Source organism: Melanerpes formicivorus, unplaced genomic scaffold (genome assembly GCF_026170545.1).
Source record: "Melanerpes formicivorus ecotype bairdi unplaced genomic scaffold, bMelFor1.0.p_v2 SCAF_5, whole genome shotgun sequence".
NCBI lineage: Eukaryota > Metazoa > Chordata > Aves > Piciformes > Picidae > Melanerpes > Melanerpes formicivorus.
The window spans coordinates 10,952,749-10,972,850 of record NW_027142357.1 but is presented as its reverse complement, the minus strand read 5'-3'; the positions used below and the strand labels follow the sequence as shown (position 1 = coordinate 10,972,850).

Here is a 20,102-nt window from a genome sequence, read left to right as displayed (position 1 = left end):
AAACGATACTTACTTTGGGAATCTGGTGGAAGGGGGGAATGACCTGTATTCCACCAGACACCCTTTCCTCCCTGGACCAGATCAAAATGCCAGAATCCAAAAAGGATTTGCAACATGCACTAGGATTACTTGTGTTTTGGAGGAAACATATTCCTGATTTTTCAATTATTGCAAGACCCCTATATGATTTGTTACGCAAAGGCGTTCAGTGGCAGTGGGAAGAGCCCCACGAAGAAGCATTACAGCTGCTAATATTTGAAGCCACTGCCCACCAAGCTCTTGGTCCTATTCACCCTACTGACCCTGTGCACATTGAATGGGGATTTGCTAAGTCTGGCTTATCAGTACACTTATGGCAAAAGGGTCCAGAAGCCCCTGTCAGACCAATTTCATTTTACAGTCGTAGTTTTAAGGATGCAGAAAAAAGATACACGGTGTGGGAAAAGGGTTTGTTTGTGGTTAGTTTAGCCCTGCGGGAAGCTGAGAAGACCATTAAACAGCAACAAATAGTACTTAGAGGCCCATTCAAAGTAATTAAGACAATTCTGGCAGGAACACCACCACCTGAAGGGGTGGCCCAAAGAGCCTCTGTGAGGAAATGGTATGCCCAGATAGAGCACTACTGTGACATCTTTTCAGTATCTGAGGGAACCACCAAAATGTTGACCTTCCAGGAGGAAATGGGTCCAGACTGGGAGGCTAACAAACCGTCCTCCGTAATACAAATAGCACCTACATTCTCTGGACAGATACTGAATGCATGGTTCACAGATGCCTCCTCTAAGCGGGAAGGGAAGACCTGGAAGTACAGATCTGTGGCACTCAGTGTGGATACCAATGAACAGATAATTACTGAAGGGGAAGGTAGTGCTCAAGTGGGGGAGTTGATTGCAGTCTGGAGTGTTTTTCAGCATGAGGCTGAATCTACTTCTCCTGTCCACATCTATACTGACTCCTATGCTGTATTTAAGGGCTGTACTGAATGGATACTCTTCTGGGAGGAGAATGACTGGGAAGTTAATAGAATACCTGTATGGCAGAAGGAGAAATGGCAAGATATTCTGGCCATTGCTAAAAAGGGAAAATTCGCAGTGGGATGGGTGGCCTCCCACCAAGAGGATGGTTCCTCTGCTAGCCAATGGAATGGCAGAGCAGATGAACTAGCCAGATTGGCTCCCCTGCAAAACACCCAAATAACAGAAAATTGGGAACGGTTGCTAGAATGGCTGCATGTGAAAAGAAAACACTCTGGAATAAAAGATCTGTATTGTGAGGCCCAAGCAAGGGGTTGGCCAGTTAGCAGAGAAGAGTGCAAGACTTGTGTCTCTGCTTGTGACCAATGCCGCACCCGTTTGGAAAGACACCCTCTGGAAAATGACCCCCTGCACCTAAGAGAGGGGAAAGGGCTGTGGGAAGCTTGGCAAGTGGACTATATTGGCCCTTTCCGAAAATCAGAAGGGAAGCAATATGTGTTGGTCGGGGTAGAAATAGTGTCAGGATTGGTCTCGGCTGAGGCATTTGCCAGAGCAACTGGGGAAAACACAGTAAAGGCACTGAAGGGGTGGTTTGGTACATTCCCTAAACCACAGTCCATCCAATCAGACAATGGTTCCCACTTCACTGCCAAAACAGTTCAAGAGTGGGCAACCCAGGAAGGAATTACTTGGGTATATCATACCCCCTATTACCCACAAGCAAATGGAATCGTGGAACGAACCAACGGTCTGTTAAAACGCTTTCTTAAACCTCATATGCCAGGATGGGCTGAGCGGCTAAGGGAAGCATTGACCAGTGTTAATTGCCGTTGGGGGGTAAACGGATGCCCAAAAATTACAGCCTTTTGCCCCAAAGCCCCAGAAATCATACCAAGCATACTTGAGCATTCCAAATCTCCCTCATACTCTCCAGGCCAACCAGTTTTGGTTGAACTCCCCACTGTGGGAACAATACCCCTGGTACTCGAAACTCCAATTAATAAATATACCTGGAGGGCAAAAGATGCTCATGGAAAAGAATTCAAGATTAATACAAGGTGGATTATTCCATCTTTCTAATAATAACTATCTACCGGTTCCCTAAAATGGACCGAGTCCGTTTTCTTTTTTTTTCTTCTAGGTGAAAGACCCGAGGTCTGCCTTAGAGAACCTGTGGAGCTGTTGATACTTTTCACTGCACGGGAATCCTGCCGACTACGCCATTTAAATGTCACGGTCCGGAGACATTAGATGTCTCGGTCCGGAGACACAGTTCTTTTAAATATTCCCGTGTTGTGAAATTAATGGCACAAACGAGGCCAAAGTATCAACAGCTAGACTATTTATTACATAAATAAAGTGGACATAAGAAAGGAAGAGGGAGAAAATAGAGAAAGTGGACATAAGAAAGGGAGAGGGAGAAAATAGAGAGAGAGAGAGAGAGGGGGACGAGAGATAGAAGAGGAAAGGAATTATATTACCACACCCCTCATCCCCCCCAAGACAAAGTCTGTGGAGGAAAGGTGCTGCAGGAGATGTTGGGTTTGTAGAGACACCGTGGTGAGGCTTTTGCTGGAGAACAGCTGTGGTCCTCTGGGGAGATGTTGGGTTGATACAGGAACAGTGCTGAGGCTCCTCTGGGCAGCCTGGGTCTGTAGAGGGCTGGAGCTGTGGTCCTCCGGGCAGCTTCTGTTCTCCGGAGCAGCATTGTCCCGGCTTCTCAGCGGCCTGGCCCGTCTCCTGTGTTTTTCTTCATCTCCATTTTTCTCCCCGTTTTTCTCCTCTGTTTCTCTCCTTTGTTTCTCTCCTGTGTTTCTCTCTACAAACCAGCAGTTGCTCAAGTCTTTTATACAGTTTTTTGGTCCTTAGGTATGTAGTCAAAATATTGTCCCTCAGGAATTCCAGTGGCAGGAAATCTGTGTGTTTGGGCAAGACCCCTGGCTGGAGGAGGGGCGAATCTCCGTCTACCCTGTCTCCATCCAGACAAAACTCAGGAAACAGGTGGAGATTATCTTGCCCTAAAGGTGTGATGGCTGGGTCCTTGGGCCCATTGTTGTAGTCCCGTGTTATCACGATGCAATCACAAGCTGATTTGCATCCAGGATTGGTGGACAGGATTCTTTCCACCTTCTTTCCAGTGGCTCTGCTATCACTTTTATCTTTGTTGACTCACATAGAGAGAGACAAACTTATTAGACTGTCACAGAGACACTCAGCCCTTCATCTGGTTTGCCTGGTTTTGGAGAGGTGTAGATCAGAACTTGGGGTAACACTGCTTGGATTTGTAACAGAAATGCCATTATCTGCATTTAGTTGACCAGACCTTTACAGAAGGAACAAAATGATAAAATGTTTTTAGAGGTAGAAGAATGGAGCCTGTTTTGGTTGGGGTGTTTGGTTTTTCCCTTGTGGGTTGGTGTTTTTTTCCTTTTGTTTTGTTTTTCTTTCTCTCTTTTTCTGTATGTAGAGTTGTCAGTGAGGTTGGAGCCAGGTGCAGATGTAATTTGTTGGGAGCATTTATGAAGCTGACTCAATGGTTTTCTAGGAATCAGCTGCTTCCTCCTCCAGTAGTTTTTATTCAATTCTGTGCTGGTATTTGCAGTGTTGACATTGATTATGATGTGTGGCAAAACAGATCATATTTTAAAAACAAGCTCATTTACTTGGCTGCAGAAGTCACTGCAGTTGTTGCCATTGAGGGCGAGGAGCAGTCCAAGGCTTTTCCTGTAGAGAAAAGCTGTTTCACCGTGTGCAGGCTAGAATAGTCTTTTCACAAGCCTGAAGGACTAAGAGTTAGTCTGAGCTTGCTAATGCCAGTGAAGGTGGTAGAGCTAGACTTGTGACAGAGAGCACATCTGTTCTGCAGAATGTTAATCTGGTATTCTTGATATTTTTGTGTTGTTGATCCAAACCCTTAATGAAATTCTGTGTGACAAGCCATTAAATGTCATTGTACTGATTTTGTGCGTGTTGTCTACTTTTACAGATGCCTTTGTAAATAGCCAGGAATGGACACTAAGCCGATCTGTACCAGAGCTGAAAGTGGTGAGTTTGTTTTAATTCCATCTCTGAAAACCATTGTTGGTGTTTTGACTTGTTTGGCAATGTCAACCAGCTTCCTAGGATCTTCTCAGCAGGGAAGTCAGAGGGGGAAGTGGAATTTAACTGGCAATATGTTTTATGTTTTATCTCACTTCAGTAATTCTTTTCAGTTTCTTCATGGGCTAAATGTCTTTTCTCCCTCTCATACAAGAGTTTAACTGAATTTATGCTGACTAAAAAATATTATAGGGTTCATTTAGCAAAGCAAGAACTACATTTTGCTATAAGCAACTTTAATAGCTTCTTACAATAACTTTTTCCTTCACTGAACCATTTTCCATATGAGTAGAAGAAAAGGCAAAAATAACTCAAACAGATTGGGAGAATTTCCCAGATTTGCCCTTTTAAATGTTGTAAATACGTAGGCTGGAGATGGGGAGTGAAACATCCTTGTCATGGATACCAACTGGGCAGTTTAAGCCAGCTGCACAGAGTTGTTAAGGCCAGATTGCTGCAAAGCTTCCCGTGTGGAAGTCTAGATTTAATTACACACAAATTATTCCTCAAACCCTACAAATGACTCTGGTACAGAAGATACAGAATTTGGTAATGCCTTTGATAGGTGTTTGTTCTCAGGTCCTGTTGTCCAGCTATAACTAGATCATACAATTGCTTGAGTTAGAAGGGACCTTGAAGATCATCCAGTTCCCCCATCTTCATGGGCAGGGACATCTCCCACCTATGTGAGGTTGCTCAAAGCCTCATCCACCCTGATCCGATATGATTCCAGGAATGAGGCATCCACAACTTCTCTGGGCAACCTGTTCCGGTGTTTCACCATCCTCATAATAAAGAACTTCCTAATGTCTAATTTAGATCTACCCTGCTCTAGTTTGAAACCATTGCCTCTTATCCTATCACTACATGCCCATATAAAACGTTCCTCTCTACCCTAGTAATTCACAACACCTACCAATACATTTGGGGCTTGCAGTTGAGACCAAAGCTGCATTTATCGTGTGTTGTAGTACAGGACACGACCAATTGCCAATTATTAGGTAATGGTCTCAGGGTACAGTTGTTTCTGTCAATACCATGGCTGCATTATATGAATACTTGTCAGGGGTATCTTGCCCCTGTGTTGTCTCAACCAATGGTAGGAAAATAAACAACTTCTGTGTGGCTGCTGTAGAGAATTGATTTTAAGTGGTCAGCAGGCATAAGCCATCCAAAGCTTCAGTTTGTGTATTATTGGATAAAAGCAGAACTCTTGCCATTACAAAAATCATAATTTGATTATGCCGCTGCAAATTACTGGAGCAGTAGCACCAGCTGTGGCTGTGAACTTGTGCTCCAGCAGGAAGGGCAAATTAGGAGCTCCGTCTGAAATCTGGTCTGCCTTGCATATACTTCTCTACTTTGGAACAGGTTTGTGCAGAGACTCATCCTTGTGTCTGTCCCTGGCTTCCATCTTCACCATTGGTGCTCACTTTTGGCTGAGGAAGGAAAGGGTCACATCAAAAGCCAAACCTGCCTCTTTTGCCACAATGCTATCATTATGTTCACCACTAAGAATAACTGTGGGTGCGTTGCTTTAGCTTGTGGCTTTGTTGGGGAATGTTGGAAGCATGAGGCGTGTTTGCTTCCATCACCACACAGTGCAGATAGGGAGATAAAACTTAATGTTGCAAGGCTATGAAGGACCCTCAGCTTTAGGTGCTTGAGCTGGCTCTACTTGCAGGAGAAAATGGTTACTAGCTCACTGAGAGGAGACAGTCTTCTCTGCAGGCTGGGAAGTCCTGAAGTTTTGGTTGGTGGTTGATTTTCATAGCAGCTGTTGTTACACCCTTAGGCTTTACAGATATTTCAGTGGAACAGAAACAGCCTCTGGGTAAGCAGAGGAAGCACACAGCATTGCAGTTAAAAAAAGCTGATGGGTGCATTTTTCAATATACTTTTGAGGAAAGAGTACCAGGCTTTGCCTCCTTTTTTAGTAGCAGTACATGTTGGGCTTGATTTCTTCTCTGGTTTTCAGAAGCAAATTTGTTTCTGCTGATCAAGTCACCACAGTTTTATTTTTGGCATGTTAGTCAGAAGTATGTTAAGTCAGCTAGGTGAGACCAGTATCTTCCCTGTACGATGGTGGTATTCTTGGATCCTGTTTATCCAGATGTAAAATAAAGATGTCGGGCAGAATAAATAGAGAATGTTTTTGATAAAGTAGTTTTTTTGAAACAAATGAAATTATGCAAGGTGCAGTCAGGCTGCTGTGCTGGGACAGCTTTAACATGTCAAAAGCCATCAATACATTAACACATTTCTACAAACAGGCTTTAGTAGGATGTGGGCATAATGATTTGGGTTTGTTTTACAGCATATCTAGCACATGCAAATAAATGAGAGCTGCACAAGTCATAACTGACAGCGCTTTGTGTTGCAGCCTTGTTAGCTGAAATTGTTCTCATTTCTAAAGTGAGTTACAGTAGTGGTTTTGTTCATTAATATAACTTGGTCGTAGCTATGTGCATTTCATACATGTCATTAAATAAATATAAATGACTTGGATTGTTTGTATGTGAAGTCTGGGAGATACAGGAATAGCATTGTTCTGAAAACATGCTGGCCTATTTGTCATACGTAGGGAGAAATCATCTTTAAAACAAGAATTAATCCTGATTGAGAGAAATTATAGTGGAAAAATCTGACTCAATACAAAGTTTGAATTTTCAGAGGTTAATGATAGGCGGAGACCTGGAGCAGTAGTGTCAGGCACTGCACTGAACAACAGAAGGCCTAATCTTCTGCAATTCAATTTGTGTACTGGTTTCTGTTCTGGCAGAAAAGGTATGGCTGCATTATCTCTTCAGGTGCAGCCAGTGAGGTGAGATCTGAAGGAATGAATCCTCTTTAGAAGAGAAGGAAGAGATAGTTTCATCCTGGATGCTTTCTGAAGTAGCCATCTAAGGAAAAAATTAGTGCTGCAAATGAAGGTTTTTATAGTCAGGTTTGTGGAAACATACTTTGGGTTTGTGTGATTTCTGTCAAGTTAACATTAATACTCCTATTTAAAACTGCATTAATGCTTTTACCCATGTTAACTTTGTTCATCATTTAAGCACCTTAAAGAAATTTTGTCAGTTTTGTGGGTAGTTCAAAACTGACTTGAAATATAAATCCAGGAAGTACTCTATTAAGAAACAATTAAATATTCTGAACTAGAAAATAGACCTGCATTATCTTCAAAATACCAAACTTCTAGCTCTCAGTCTTGAGAAATGAATAAAAGGAGGAGTGGAAATACACTGAGGACTGTACATAGGTTTTAATACTGCATCTAAAGGGAAGAAGGCTCTAGTTTTACTAGAGGAATTAGTGAAGTTATTTCTTAATTGAAATACACATCACAGAACCAACCAGGTTGGAAGAGACCTCCAAGATCATCAAGTCCAATTGATCACCCAACCCTAACTAATCAACTGGACCATGGCACTGTCTCATCCAGTCTCTTCTTAAACAGCCCTAGGGATGCTGACCTCACCACCTCCCCAGGCAGCCCATTCCAATGGTCAATCTCTCTTTCTGTGAAGAACTTCTTTCTAAGATCAAGCCTAATCTTCCCCCTCCACAGCTTGAGACTCTGTTATCTTGTACTGTTGCTAGTTGCCTGAGAGAACAGACTGACCCCCACCTGGCTACAACCTCCCTTCAAGAAGTTGTAGATGGCAAGGAGGTTTCCCCTGAACCTCCTCTTCTCTAGGTTAACCAACCCCGGCTCCCTCAGTCTCTCCTCATAGGGCTTGTGCTCCAAGCCCCTCACCAACTTTGCCCTTCTCTGGACATCTTCCAGCAACTCAACATCTTTCCTAAACAGAGGAGCCCAGAACTGGACACTCAAGTACTCAAGGTGTGGCCTAACTAGTGCGGAGTACAGGGGCACAATGACTTCCCTGCTCCTCCTGGGCACACTGTTCCTGATACAGGCCTTCTTGGCCACCTGTGCACACTGCTGGCTCATGTTCAGCCTACTGTCAGCCAGCACTCCTGAGTCCCTTTCTGCCTAGCCACCCTCCAGCCACTCTGACCCCAGCCTGTAGCACTGCATGGGGTGGTTGTGGCCATTGTGTCGCTATCTGTATCACTTTGTGGCATGAAGCATTGCTCTTCTGACCTTTGTCTTTCTGGGTACCTATAAGGAAGAAGTTCCTGGAGAACCTGGAAATTCCATGTGCTGATATGTTTTTTGTGGTACTTGAAGGGAAAAATACTAAAAAATTGTTTTCTTAAGTCACTGAGTTCTCTGACTAAATACAGTAGCACGTGCCAGCCATGGGCAAAGGATGTAGCTTACTTGCTCTCCCTGGAGCCCAAGCTCCAACTCCTCGCAGTTTTGCCCTCTGACAGGCTATGCCTCTGGCACTGGTATAATATAAAATAGTATCAACCTCCAGAACTAGTCTCTTGTCAGTGGAGCTTCCAGTATCTACTCTGAAGGTGTTTGTGTGACTGATTGTATCTCCTGACTAATGGAGGTTTTTGGTGGATGTTTCGGTGCTATGCTAGTTCGCTCCAAGGTAGGTCAGAAGCAGCTTCATTGTGTGGTGTCTGCAGTTGCTACTCTTAAGTGTAAATACAAACCGTTCTGTCAGTATTTTCCTAGCACACCCATGGGAGGCTTGCTCGCTTTCCAGTTTTTCAGAAATTGTGGAGATCAGAAGGGGCCTTAACCTGACTCTTTATCTGCAGAGGTACATCTAAGCTACTGATTTACAGCTGGGATTTTTGGTTTGCTTGTCGTTTTTGGCCCAGCCTGTCACAATACAGAGTTGCTGGGAAAGGAGGAGAGGGAGATACTTGCTGGCAGAAGGTGGTGTTCAGCTTCTGCTCCAGGGTGAAGCTGCTCCAGTAGTGAATACAAACTACTGATGAGTTATGTGCTGAAGAAAAGGGACAACTAGCAAGCAATGCAGTTTATCCTTTTTTGTTTTGTTGTTTTGGGTTTTGTTTTGAATGGAATCTTGCTAAAATCTGGGAAACTGTTTTGTCTGCTTCTATTCATTTTTTTGGGGGAAAAAATTACTCTTTAAGGGTTTGTGAATTCTGAACAGTAAGAAATGTGGTGTTTTATGCAAAAGGAAAAAGATGGGAAGTAACTTCTCACCAGGAAGCTTTGTGTGGAAAGGGAAAGAGTATCAGTTTTGTGATGAGAAGGGCTGCAGCAGCCAAGCTCTTATTCACAGGATTTCCTCAGGCGTCATAGTTGTTTGTTTTTTTTCTGGACAGAGAAATATTGAGAGTTATTTGTGTATTTTGCTTATTTAAGGAAGTGTATGAGTGGACAAGCTTACTGTAGCTTTTTGGCATATAGTGGAGGTAGAAGAGGTTTCTTGGTGTTTTGGGCTTAAAGAACATTTGTTAGAGCTGTTATTTTTTTCCTCTTACATCTCACTGAAATAGCTGAAATGAAATTGTGGTTAAGTCAGAAGAATAGAGATAGAAGATTTGGATGTCTTAGCAATATTGCTTTGGGTTTTTGCTCTCTGTATGAGCAGATGGAAGTCCCAAGTTGGATTCCCCCCTCCATCAAATGATCTCCATATGTTGAATGAGTTATGGATAAGTGTTATTAATTTTTTTTAAATAGCTAATCAATACTTTGTATTTCCTTGTGCATACACAATCTTAAGCCTTTACTTAATGTCCACTAGGCACATTCTCTTCTGAAGGCAGCAACTCATTTCAATACTAATTTTTCATTAGGTCTTGTCACTTACTCTTCAGTAACACACAGTGCATTTCCCCAGTGCATCTGTGAGATGAAAGAAATATGTTGAAAATGTGGTTGCTATAGAGAGCATCATTTCATTTTCCCTGATAGCTTGTGCTCAAGGTGAAAGATGTTGAACCAGAACGTGCAGTAGACTAAACCAAGTGCAGTTCCACAACACACACACTTGTGTGCTTTTAGCTGTTATCTCTCTTGGCAAAATGGGAAAGTTATAGTGAGTCACTGTAGTTTTTCCTGAGCAAATTGCCCTTTTCCCCTTTCTCCCACCTGCCATTGAGTTAAAGGTGGCACTACTGTGTTGGTTTAAGCAATTTTTGGAAAGGAGGATAGTTTCTTAACAGTTAGAATAAAGAAAGTAGAGTAGAGAATGTGTGCTAGTGTGTAACTTGTTCCTGCTGTCTCTATTTGGCAAACTATCACATCAGCAGAGTTCATCCCCTCTCCTGGGATCTTATGTTCTGAACCTTTTGGTTAAGGTCAGGAAAACACGTAACAACAGAGCACACATAGGTTTGTTTAAAGGATGAAATAAGTTTCCATATCCTCCCCCAAAAACTGACTAAGTACAGTGTCTTCGGAGGTGACAGCTGAGCAAAAAAGACAGACATTTGTTTGAAACACAGGGAAGAGATATTCTCCAAAACCTCCTGTCCCCTGGACTCTGCAGAGCAGGGCAGGCAGCCAGACTTGGACCCTGCTTGCTGCATCTGTCAGTCCACTTCTGCTTGATGGTTGGCCTGGGGACAAACCAGCAGTACTTGCATTAGCCAACAACGCAAGGCTGTGACCTGAAAGGGATGACTTGTTTGGGAGTAGTGAAGACAGGCTTCTGAACTTCCTCGCAGCCACTTTAAAGCAACAGAAAAAGGAAAGTATCTGAGCACCTCTGGGAAGAAAACTGTTTTGGCATTGGGCTATGCTCTGCTTCTTCTGCCTGGGGTTTGAGAAACAAATGCTGGCAAACCAGTTTAAATAGAGAAATCACAGTTGCTGTAAGATATGGTATATGGTACTTATATCTATTGAGTACTCCTGTTAGGACCACAAAAATGCTCTGAGTCCTGCAACACCTTTGCTGTGAGGACAGGCTGACAGAGTTGGAGTTGTTCATTCTGAAAAAGAGAAGGGGTTGGGGGACCTTATTTTGGCCTTTCAGTACTTAAAAGGAGTCTGTAAGAAAGATGGGGACAGTCTTTTTGGCAGGGCCTGTCGCAATAGGGCAAGGGGTGATGGCTTTAAACTAGAAGAGATTAGATTTAGACTAGATAGATGGAGGAAATTGGTTACTATGAGGGTGTGCCCTGGTTTAGAGCCAGACAGATCCTCTGTTGCCTGGAGAGGGATGAAAAAATGACACTCTCACAAATGGATTGGAAAGTGATGGAAAGGTTAAAGGGAAAAGCAATTAGTGTTTTACATAAACTACAAAGCATAGTGGCAAAGAATCCCGAAGTGTACTGGGTCCTTTACATAACACCCAAAGGTCCCCAATACTTCCCTTCTCCCCAAAATCCCCAGGGCTCTTTCTTTCCACCCCCACCCTGTGCTGCTAGGCTAGTCTCAGACTGGTCAGGACTGAGACTGCTCCCTCTACCTCCTTGCCTCCTGGAATTAGGCCTAGCCAGGCAGCTCACCCAGCATTACCCGATAGGGAGCATCTCCCATAGGAGCAGAGAGGGAAGAAAGAGGAAGAAAATGACTTTGCAGATGGATTTATACGATGCAGGACATATGGGTAGAAATATGCTATGTCCTGTGTCCACCTCCTGGGTTGGACACTTAGGATGCCAGAGGTGCAACTTATGTGGCAGTCACAGGAGGCACCCAGCCTAAACTGCCACAGGGGGATTAAACACTAGCCTAGGTTGCCCAGAGAGGTGACGAGCACCTCATCCCTGGAAACATTCAAGGTCAGGTTGAATGTTTTTGTGGTTGAATGTCAAGGATGGGCATCTGAGCAACCTCATCTAGTTAAAGGTTGATCTAGTCACTTCAGGGAGGTTAGAGTAGATGACCTTGAAAGGTCCCTTCTAACTCAAAACCATTCTGTGATCCTATGACTGTTTTGTTGTCAGATGTTCCCAATGCTGCATGTGTTTGGGTATGGACAGTTTGAATTGCAGACATGTCAGTCACGTAAGGCAATTCAGCAAGTCGCAGTGAACATGCCATGGTCTGCCTGTGGCCATGCATATCATGCATATTTCAGTTGTGAGTCAGTGTGAATCACATGGTGGGTAGCCTACAGAGATATTTCCCAGTAGGAGAATTTAGTGATGTATTTATATTTCCTAGTAAAGAGGTGACAAGCTTGCTCTGAGCTTTGGGTGTTTCCCCTGGAATCTGTATGTTACCTTGTGTTCACACTTCACGTAAGTGGTCAGCAGGAAGTTCCACTTCAACATGATGTGCAACTTCATTGCTGTGAAGGTGATGGAGCACTGGAACAGGCTGCTGAGAGTGATTGTTTAGTCTCGTCTTCTGTAGACTTTCAAAACCTGCCTGGATGTGTTCCAGTGTGGCCCAACCTAAGTGGTCCTGTTCTGGCAAGGAGGTTGGACTGCATGATCTCCAGAGATCTCTTTCAACCCCTAACATTCTATCATTCTATACTGCCAGAAGAGACTGGATTTAGTTTGCATGCATTTTCAGATACATGCTCTATTGGAGCCTTCCTTTTTTGACAGCTGTTTTATCTGTGGGCATATTTTCGAGTGTTTATATTATGTGGGCATTCTTCTCAAGTGCAGAGAAATTATTTCTGCATTAAGGTTTAGCTTGAATATAGTGGTTTTATTATGGGGATTGATTGCAGTTGAGCTTTTCCTTTTATTTTTCAGGGGATTGTGGGTAACCTAGCGAGTGGCAAGTCTGCACTTGTACACCGGTATCTGACTGGCACATATGTCCAGGAGGAATCACCTGAAGGTATGTGGATATGCATATTTATTTCACTCTTGTTTTCTTTTTTTTAATCACAAACTACATCTTCATTCATTTTTAATCATGCAGAAATGAATCAGCAAACAATCTGATTTGCTATTTCCATGTTCATGGAGTTTTTTTCCTTCAACATTCTCCAGACTGAGATAAGTGTATATGAAGAGCAGAACTGTGGCTTTTATGTAGCAACTTAGCATCTTTAAATACTTCGATATCCAGTATTTGCCCATATGGGAAGCTTCAGTCCTTTGTTTAGAAGAGTTGCCTGCTCTCACTAGTACTGCTGCTTTCAATTTGGCTGTTGAAAGCCACAATTATTCTATCTAGCACTGGATTTCTGCAGAATCAGGCCCTTTGGTTTGTGATATTGGGAGACTAAAAAAAGCTTTGGAAGCCAAAATTGAAGATGTAACTTGTTCCTTGTTTGGTATATTAAGTCTTTGGTCTTCAAGTTCTGGTTGGGGTGGTTTTAACTTTTGTTGTTGTTGGGATTTGGGGGGGGGGGGTGTTTGTGGGGGGTTTGTTGTTTTTTGTTGGGTTTTTTTTTTGTTTGTTTTTAAATATTCTTATGCCATAGGAAATGAATTTATTTGTAAAAACATCGTAGTGTTTAATCCAAGTTTATATCTTGAAATAAAAAATATCATACTGCCTTACAGAGGTGTCTTATACTAAATGCTTTTTTTGATTATTTTGTTTTTTCTTTCCTTTTAATCTGTTCTCATTATGAACTTTTAAATCCATCTCTGAGACACTGAATTTCTGGTTCCTTCTTTTCCTTACTGGCTGTTCCATTCTTTGCAGATATGGATGCAGGTAACTATACATTGTCTTCATGGCAGCTCTTGTTTTGAAGAGACAGAAGGCAGTTTCTGTACTATAGCGTCTTCCCTCTGTTTTGTGTATCATTTAATTTGTTTCCTTTTGATTTCAAGTCTTTAGTACATCTCACTCTTTTTTTGTCTCTTGCTGTAGTTGTCTCTTCAGCAGTAGTTTGTAGCTTCATGCATCTATGATAACATTCGTTTCAAATTAACTCTTGCCAGCGGAAGCTATTAAGCATAGTGTGACATTTTAACAGTCTTGAATTGTAGTTAAACTGGGAGGAGAGGGGAAGGGAGGGATGGACCAAGCTTTTTCTTGTGTAATTGCAGTAACAGTCAAGTCTTACAAGCTTGCCTTTTAAATATTTTTCCTACTTTGTAACAAGGGCTGATGGAGTGATAATTGAGCCTTGCAACAATACTGTGTAGTTCACATTCATGCCTTCTGCTTCTAGATGCTGATGGCAGTGAATGGTTATGTAGTACCTATATCACTGAATACAACAAGGATTCTGCAACAAAGAGTATCCCTGCAAATCTCTTTCCTCATTTCATGAACAGACTTATTTAAATGGAAGATTCAAATGTATTGGTTGTTTACAGGGTTAACAGTCCTCTCCTCATAAATTGTGAATATTGTAGATGCTGTTCCTTGAGAGTGTTGCCATCTGTTCTCTTTGTCTTCAAGGATTTTTATTTACAGTGCTTGAGTGACATTCAGACTGTTTTTTCCTGAAAGGATTAGATTACAAAAGCAGTGTCAAATCATTTCTTTGCACATAAATGTAGCTGACAAGCCTCCCTAATGACACCATTCCATTTCATTACCAGTAGAAAAACTAGAATAATTAAGAACTCTAATTCACCTTGTAAGGGATAGGGTCAAGATTTTTAATCAAGTTAGTATTAAAGTAAATTTCATCCATATAAACTATCCCTAGTGAACATCTGTACTAATGATTTGTTGTTTTCTTTCTTTCTCACCCAAGCGTAAGTCCACTCACTGCCATTCCATGGGGAATATAACAGCAATGCAGTTGATTCTATTGCACTCCAGGACTTTCATCATTTCCATGTTATGCATGGGAAGCATATTTTAATGTCTTTTTACATCATTTTCATAAATTGAGGCTAGGTGTAAGTCAAAAAGGTCTTTTAAATGTACTGGATTGTTAAATGAAGGATAGTATACGTATCAGATGCTAAGGTCTCAGCTGCTTGACTAAGGAAAAACAAATGTAACTGATTTCAAATGGCTTACTAACAGCGAAATTTTATCAAGCATCCTGTAATTAGTGTCTAGTTGGTAAAATAATGGATGCGTATTTCATGTGAAAATGGTGATTATAACCAGAGACTGTTGTGTGTGCTATGCTTTGTCCTGCCCTGAATTAGGCAAGTGTCAGAGCTCCTGTAGGCCTTTAAAGTAGCTTCATCATTCCAGTAAATGAACCTTAAGTATATAAAGATGGTTTCATGTTTCCTTCAGCTCTTTTCTTTAGGATAAGGCATTTGTCTTGCTGCCTGACACCACCTTCCCCTACAAGAGAAGGAATAATATGACTTTAAAGTGTAAAGCAGTTTTCTCTCATTGTCTGGCTCAGCTTTTATTTTTGTTCAGAATTAGCTTTAGTCTCTAGTGTGATTCTAACATGAAAACCTTTTTCTCTTGAAGTCTTACTTGTGGAGTAAAGAGACTTTTAGATACTTCCTTTGCATATTTGGCATGCATATAGCTGTACTCCTGGGCAAAACAGATTTAAAGCAGATACATTTTGATGTAAGAAAAGGAACGATTCACAGATTGTGTCAGGTTGGAAGGGACTCACAAAGGTCATCCTGTCCATCTTGAATGATGTATTGCTCTGTAACAAGTGGGAATTTAAAGGCTTTTTCCTTTTTCTGGTATGTCTATGAGAACCCCAATTTGTGTCACAATTATTTCAGATGTTTTTTTTTCCAGTGAAGAGTAAAAAACAAAAAAAAAAAGAGGTGGGTGGGGTGGAGAGAAAAAGAAAAAACAAAACAACTTGTGGTCCAAGGTGTCTCAGCAGGAATGAGGAAAAAGAAGGCTTTGTTTTCTTCTCCCCAGCCCACTGCCATGGTAAAGTGAGATGCTAGAACAGACAACTGATACAAACACAGTGCTAAGCCTGTCCAGGATGTCCTCTTTTTAAGAGGTCACATTAACCTGATCCCCTTAAATTTGGAGATGCAGAATAGTTGAAGTGATAGTGAAGAATTCAGGTAGTGGCACCTGTGGCTATACAGTAGAACTTGAGGGTGGAAGGCCAGAGAAAGAGGTATAGTAACTGGTTTGGCCATTTCTTTGCCAGCTGTTGGAAAAAAAGTGTTCAGGACACAGGTCTCTGGTGTAATCTGTGCTTAGGAGACTGGCTTCAGAGTAACTTAAAGTGTAACTTCTTTCCTGGAATTGGTAATTACCTCTTTTGATGTTTTTTTTTGAGGATTGATGATTATGTAGTGGCTATCTGCTCTACTTTGGCATTCCAATGAGGGACAACTGTTTTAAGGAGGTTAATAACTAGATCTTTGGGTGTATTTAAGTTGTTTTTTGTTTCTTTTTATTTCTTGCACCTTTATTTCCCTAGGTGGAACAAAATAATATTTTTTTTTTCTCCTCTCAAAAGCATAAAGACATCCAATACCCTAACTTAGGGGAGTGAGTAGCTGTTCCAGTTATATATCTGTGAGGAATATAGAACAGAATAGAATAGAACTAACCAGGTTGGAAGAGACCTTACAAGATCATCAAGTCCAACCTATCTGCCGACACCATCTAATCAACTAAACCATGACTCAGAGTGCCTCATCCAGTCTCTTTTTAAACACTTCCAGGGATGGTGACTCCACCACCTCCCCAGGCAGCCCATTCCAATGGTCAATCACTCTTGCTGTGAAGAACTTCTGCCTAACATCCAGCCTAAACTTCCCCTGCTGCAGCTTGAGATGCTGTCCTCTTGTTCTGTCACAGGTTGTCTGGGAGAAGAGGCCAACCCCCACCTGGCTACAACCTCCCTTTAGGTAGTTGTAGAGGGCAATAAGGTCTCCCCTGAGCCTCCTTTTCTCCAGGCTAAGCAACTCCCTTGGCCTCTCCTCATAGGTCTTGTATTCCAAACCCCTCACCAGCTTTGTTGCCCTTCTCTGGACACCTTCCTGCAACTCAACATCTTTCCTAAACAGAGGAGCTCAGAACTGAACACTCAAGTACTCAGGGTGTGGCCTAACCAGTGCTGAGTACGGGGGCACAATGACTTCCCTGCTCCTCCTGGGCACACTGTTCCTGATACGGGCCAGGATGCCATTGGCCTTCTTGGCCACCTGCGCACACTGCTGGCTCATGTTCAGCCTACTGTCAGCCAGCACTCCTGAGTCCCTTTCTGCCTGGCCACTCTCCAGCCACTCTATCCTCAGCCTATATTGCTGCTTGGGGTTGTTGTGGCCAATGTGTAGAACCTGGCACTTAGATGTATTAAACCTCATGCATTGGACTCTGCCCATATGTCCAGCCTGTCAAGGTCGCTCTGCAGAGCCCTCCTACCCTCTAACAGCTCAACACCTGTCCCCAGCTTAACCCGTAATGTGCTTTCCAGAAATCTATGATCATTTGGGTTTTTTACAAGTTTGGCCTAAAAATAATTTTACACTGTAGTAGCCTCCACTGGTGCCCATGATGCCCTTCAGCAGTAGGCATGATCTAAAACTTAAAGGTTGTTAGTATTAAGTGTGTCACTTTCAACCTTTCCTTTAAAGAAGGGATGCAATGAGGTGGCTATGAAGCTAAGTTGCTAGCCTGTTGCCAAAACAAGTAGAAATGTCATACGATGGTTGCATGTCACTATTTTCCCATTTCTATCCAGTAATTATTTCCATGTCATGCTACTCCAGCAGATGGTAATTATCCAAGGAGGACTGAGGAAGACTAAAATTTCAGCTGCTTTTATTCAGCATCCCCTTGTGAGATTTTTATCTGGCTGTAGACTCTTGGAAAATGTGCATACGAAAAGCTTAGGCACGATCTGCTAACCTACATAGTATCATAGTATCAGTCAGGGTTGGAAGGGCCCACAAGGATTTGGCTTCATTCATGGAAAAGGGCTAATGCTTCAGATGCTGGTCTCTCTGGTTGAAACCAAGAGTGGAACTTGTTCTCCTGGGGTGAGGGGAAGAAAAATATGATTGGTCTTTCCTTGTATATGCAAAATGAAGTGTATGGGAAAGAAATCCCATGTTTTGACATTACTTATACCTGGATGTATTGAGAGATTTAATCATGAGAAGGGGATCACAGTTTGGTGCTTTTGCAGCTTGGTGCTTTTACAGCAGGTTGACTGCAACATGGGAACTGCAGAATTGGACAGCCTTTTCTTATGTAAGACAGTGATTCTTGTTCCCTTCTTGTCCTGATTCATGTGCAGACTGGAAGTGTAATTCTTCCTTTTGAGAACAGTTAGATTCCTCAGGTTGTAAATCATGGAATCATAGCATGTTCTGAGTTGGAAAGGACCTTTAAGGGCCACATAATCCACTTCTCCTGCCATGAGCAGGGACATCTTCAACTAGATCAGGTTGCTCAGAGCCATCTCCAACCTGACCTGGAATGTTTCCAGGGCTGGGGCTTGTAACACCACTGGGTAACTGCTCTCCAGCCACTCTGTCCCCAGCCTACACTGCTGCTTGGGGTTGTTGTGGCCAAAGCATGGAACTCTGGACTTAGCCTTATTAAATCTCATGCCCTTGGCCTCTGCCCACCCATCCAGCCTGTCAAGGTCGCTCTTCTTTCTATGTAGTCTAAATCTTCCCTCCTGTAGTCTAAACCCATAATGCTTGGTCCTGCCTTTAGCTATTTTTATCTAGGATTGTTTTTTGAGTTGGTTGGGCATTTTTGTTGTTGTTGTGGGGGTTTTGTTGTGGTTTGGTTGTATTTTATTTTGGTTGGTTGGTGGGGTTTTGTGTTCATTTTGTTCTGTTGTTGTTCAGATATATCTCAGTTTGGAGTCTGTATTTGCTAAACAACCAAATGTGTGTTTTGATGAGTGAAGGGTGAGGCTCTGTCCCAGACTAAGGTCTGTTCTTGGTGAGCAAGCCAGCTGAAATGTAATTGAATAGCAAAGAAATTTGTCCTCTGAATACACACTTGCATACTTTTCTGTAAAGATAAAATTTGATGCTGTTTCACTTGTCATTTCCTGTAATTCTATAAAATCCCATTGTACGTGTGAAAATCTACACATAGCTTATATGGGGAGATTTTAGAAGAATTCTGAGTGCATATGAACTCAAAAAAGTAACATGAATCGTAGGGTCCAGCTCATTTCATCCATTACAGCGCTCACATCACAGACACAGGAAAGCTGAAATTTTCCATGTCAAATTCAAGCCTTAGTGCAGTTGTTCACAGGCTTTTTACACAGCACTCTGTTGGGCAGCAGAAGCTATCAGAACACTTTTTTGTTTGTCTGTAAAAAAAGCAGACAAACGCTGTGTTGTGTGCAGCAGACAATGATGACTGCAGACATGTGTTTCAAAATTATCTCCTTTCAGTTCTTTGTCTTCTGTTTTGTTGTAATACTATCAGCCGATTATTTTTCTTTGGCATTTCACGCTGCCATCCAGATAAGACAACGCTTGTCTTTTTTGATCATTTTAAAGTGCTGCTGCTATTGGCTCTCTTGGGCTTTTGGAGCCTTTCAGCCTTAGCATAAAAGCTTGTGTTTATGTATTCTACAGTCTTCCCCTCACCAGCCCTTCCCTCTCCTCATCCCCCTGAGATTGCCTGTGTGGGTTAGCAGATTCTTTGAAAACCTCTCTGTTCTAGCTGTCAAGTTGGCTACTGTTTAAAGTGTTGCATAAATAAGGAACTATGTTAATTAAAGGAGGAAATTGAGTATTTGCTTTTATCCTGGGGAGAAGGTGCTGAAGAAGCAGTTTCCTAGAAGGGACTTCCCTTTTTGGTTATGTGCCTTGAGGGTCCACTGATCTTTGAGATGTCTTTAACGTGTTACACCTTGAATACTCAAAGGTTTTGGTGACTAATGTCTGTAGAATTTATACCCTTCTCATAACAAGCTCCTCTGAAGGTTGTGTTCCAGGCAAAAACTAATTTGGATTTATAGTGCCTATTACAGCTGTAGATTCTTAATAGTAATAGGAGTGACTCTTAGGTTTCTATTGTTCTTTACTTTCGTTTGCTATTGAGTCATGAGCCAGTTTGCTGCTCAAGGAAGGGCCTGCCTTACTACTTCCTTTTTCAAATACTACATCTGCTTGTGTTTCTAAATCCTAGTCCAGTGTTTAGCCCTCAGAAGTTTTTAAAGCAGAATTTAAACTTGTTGTTTTTCAGCTTGTATTGGACTGTATTGGTGTTTGGGTGTTTTCCCTCCCTTCCATTTAATCGTGCATTGTTTTGGAGGGTTGTGTCAGAAAGTAGGGCATTGTAGTTAGCTGTTTTTTATTCACAATCTATTTAGTTCCTAGCAGATGTTTTTAATTTGACACTATAGCAAGCTGTCA

At 42.1% G+C, this 20,102-nt stretch overlaps 1 protein-coding gene across 10 annotated transcripts in view; it reads left to right on the top strand.

Annotated features, from left to right (window-relative positions):
• Window positions 1-20,102, top strand: part of AGAP1 (ArfGAP with GTPase domain, ankyrin repeat and PH domain 1) — a 400,655-nt gene that overhangs the window by 125,341 nt on the left and 255,212 nt on the right. For 6 of the 10 annotated variants that reach the window (XM_068138080.1, XM_068138081.1, XM_068138078.1 and 3 more), the window contains exons 2-4: window positions 3,961-4,019; window positions 12,642-12,729; window positions 13,549-13,560. In XM_068138080.1, the coding sequence (XP_067994181.1) occupies window positions 3,961-4,019; window positions 12,642-12,729; window positions 13,549-13,560 (159 nt within the window). The remainder of the gene's footprint in view (window positions 1-3,960; window positions 4,020-12,641; window positions 12,730-13,548; window positions 13,561-20,102) is intronic. The other 4 variants (XM_068138082.1, XM_068138079.1, XM_068138077.1 and 1 more) reach the window with 1 other exon arrangement.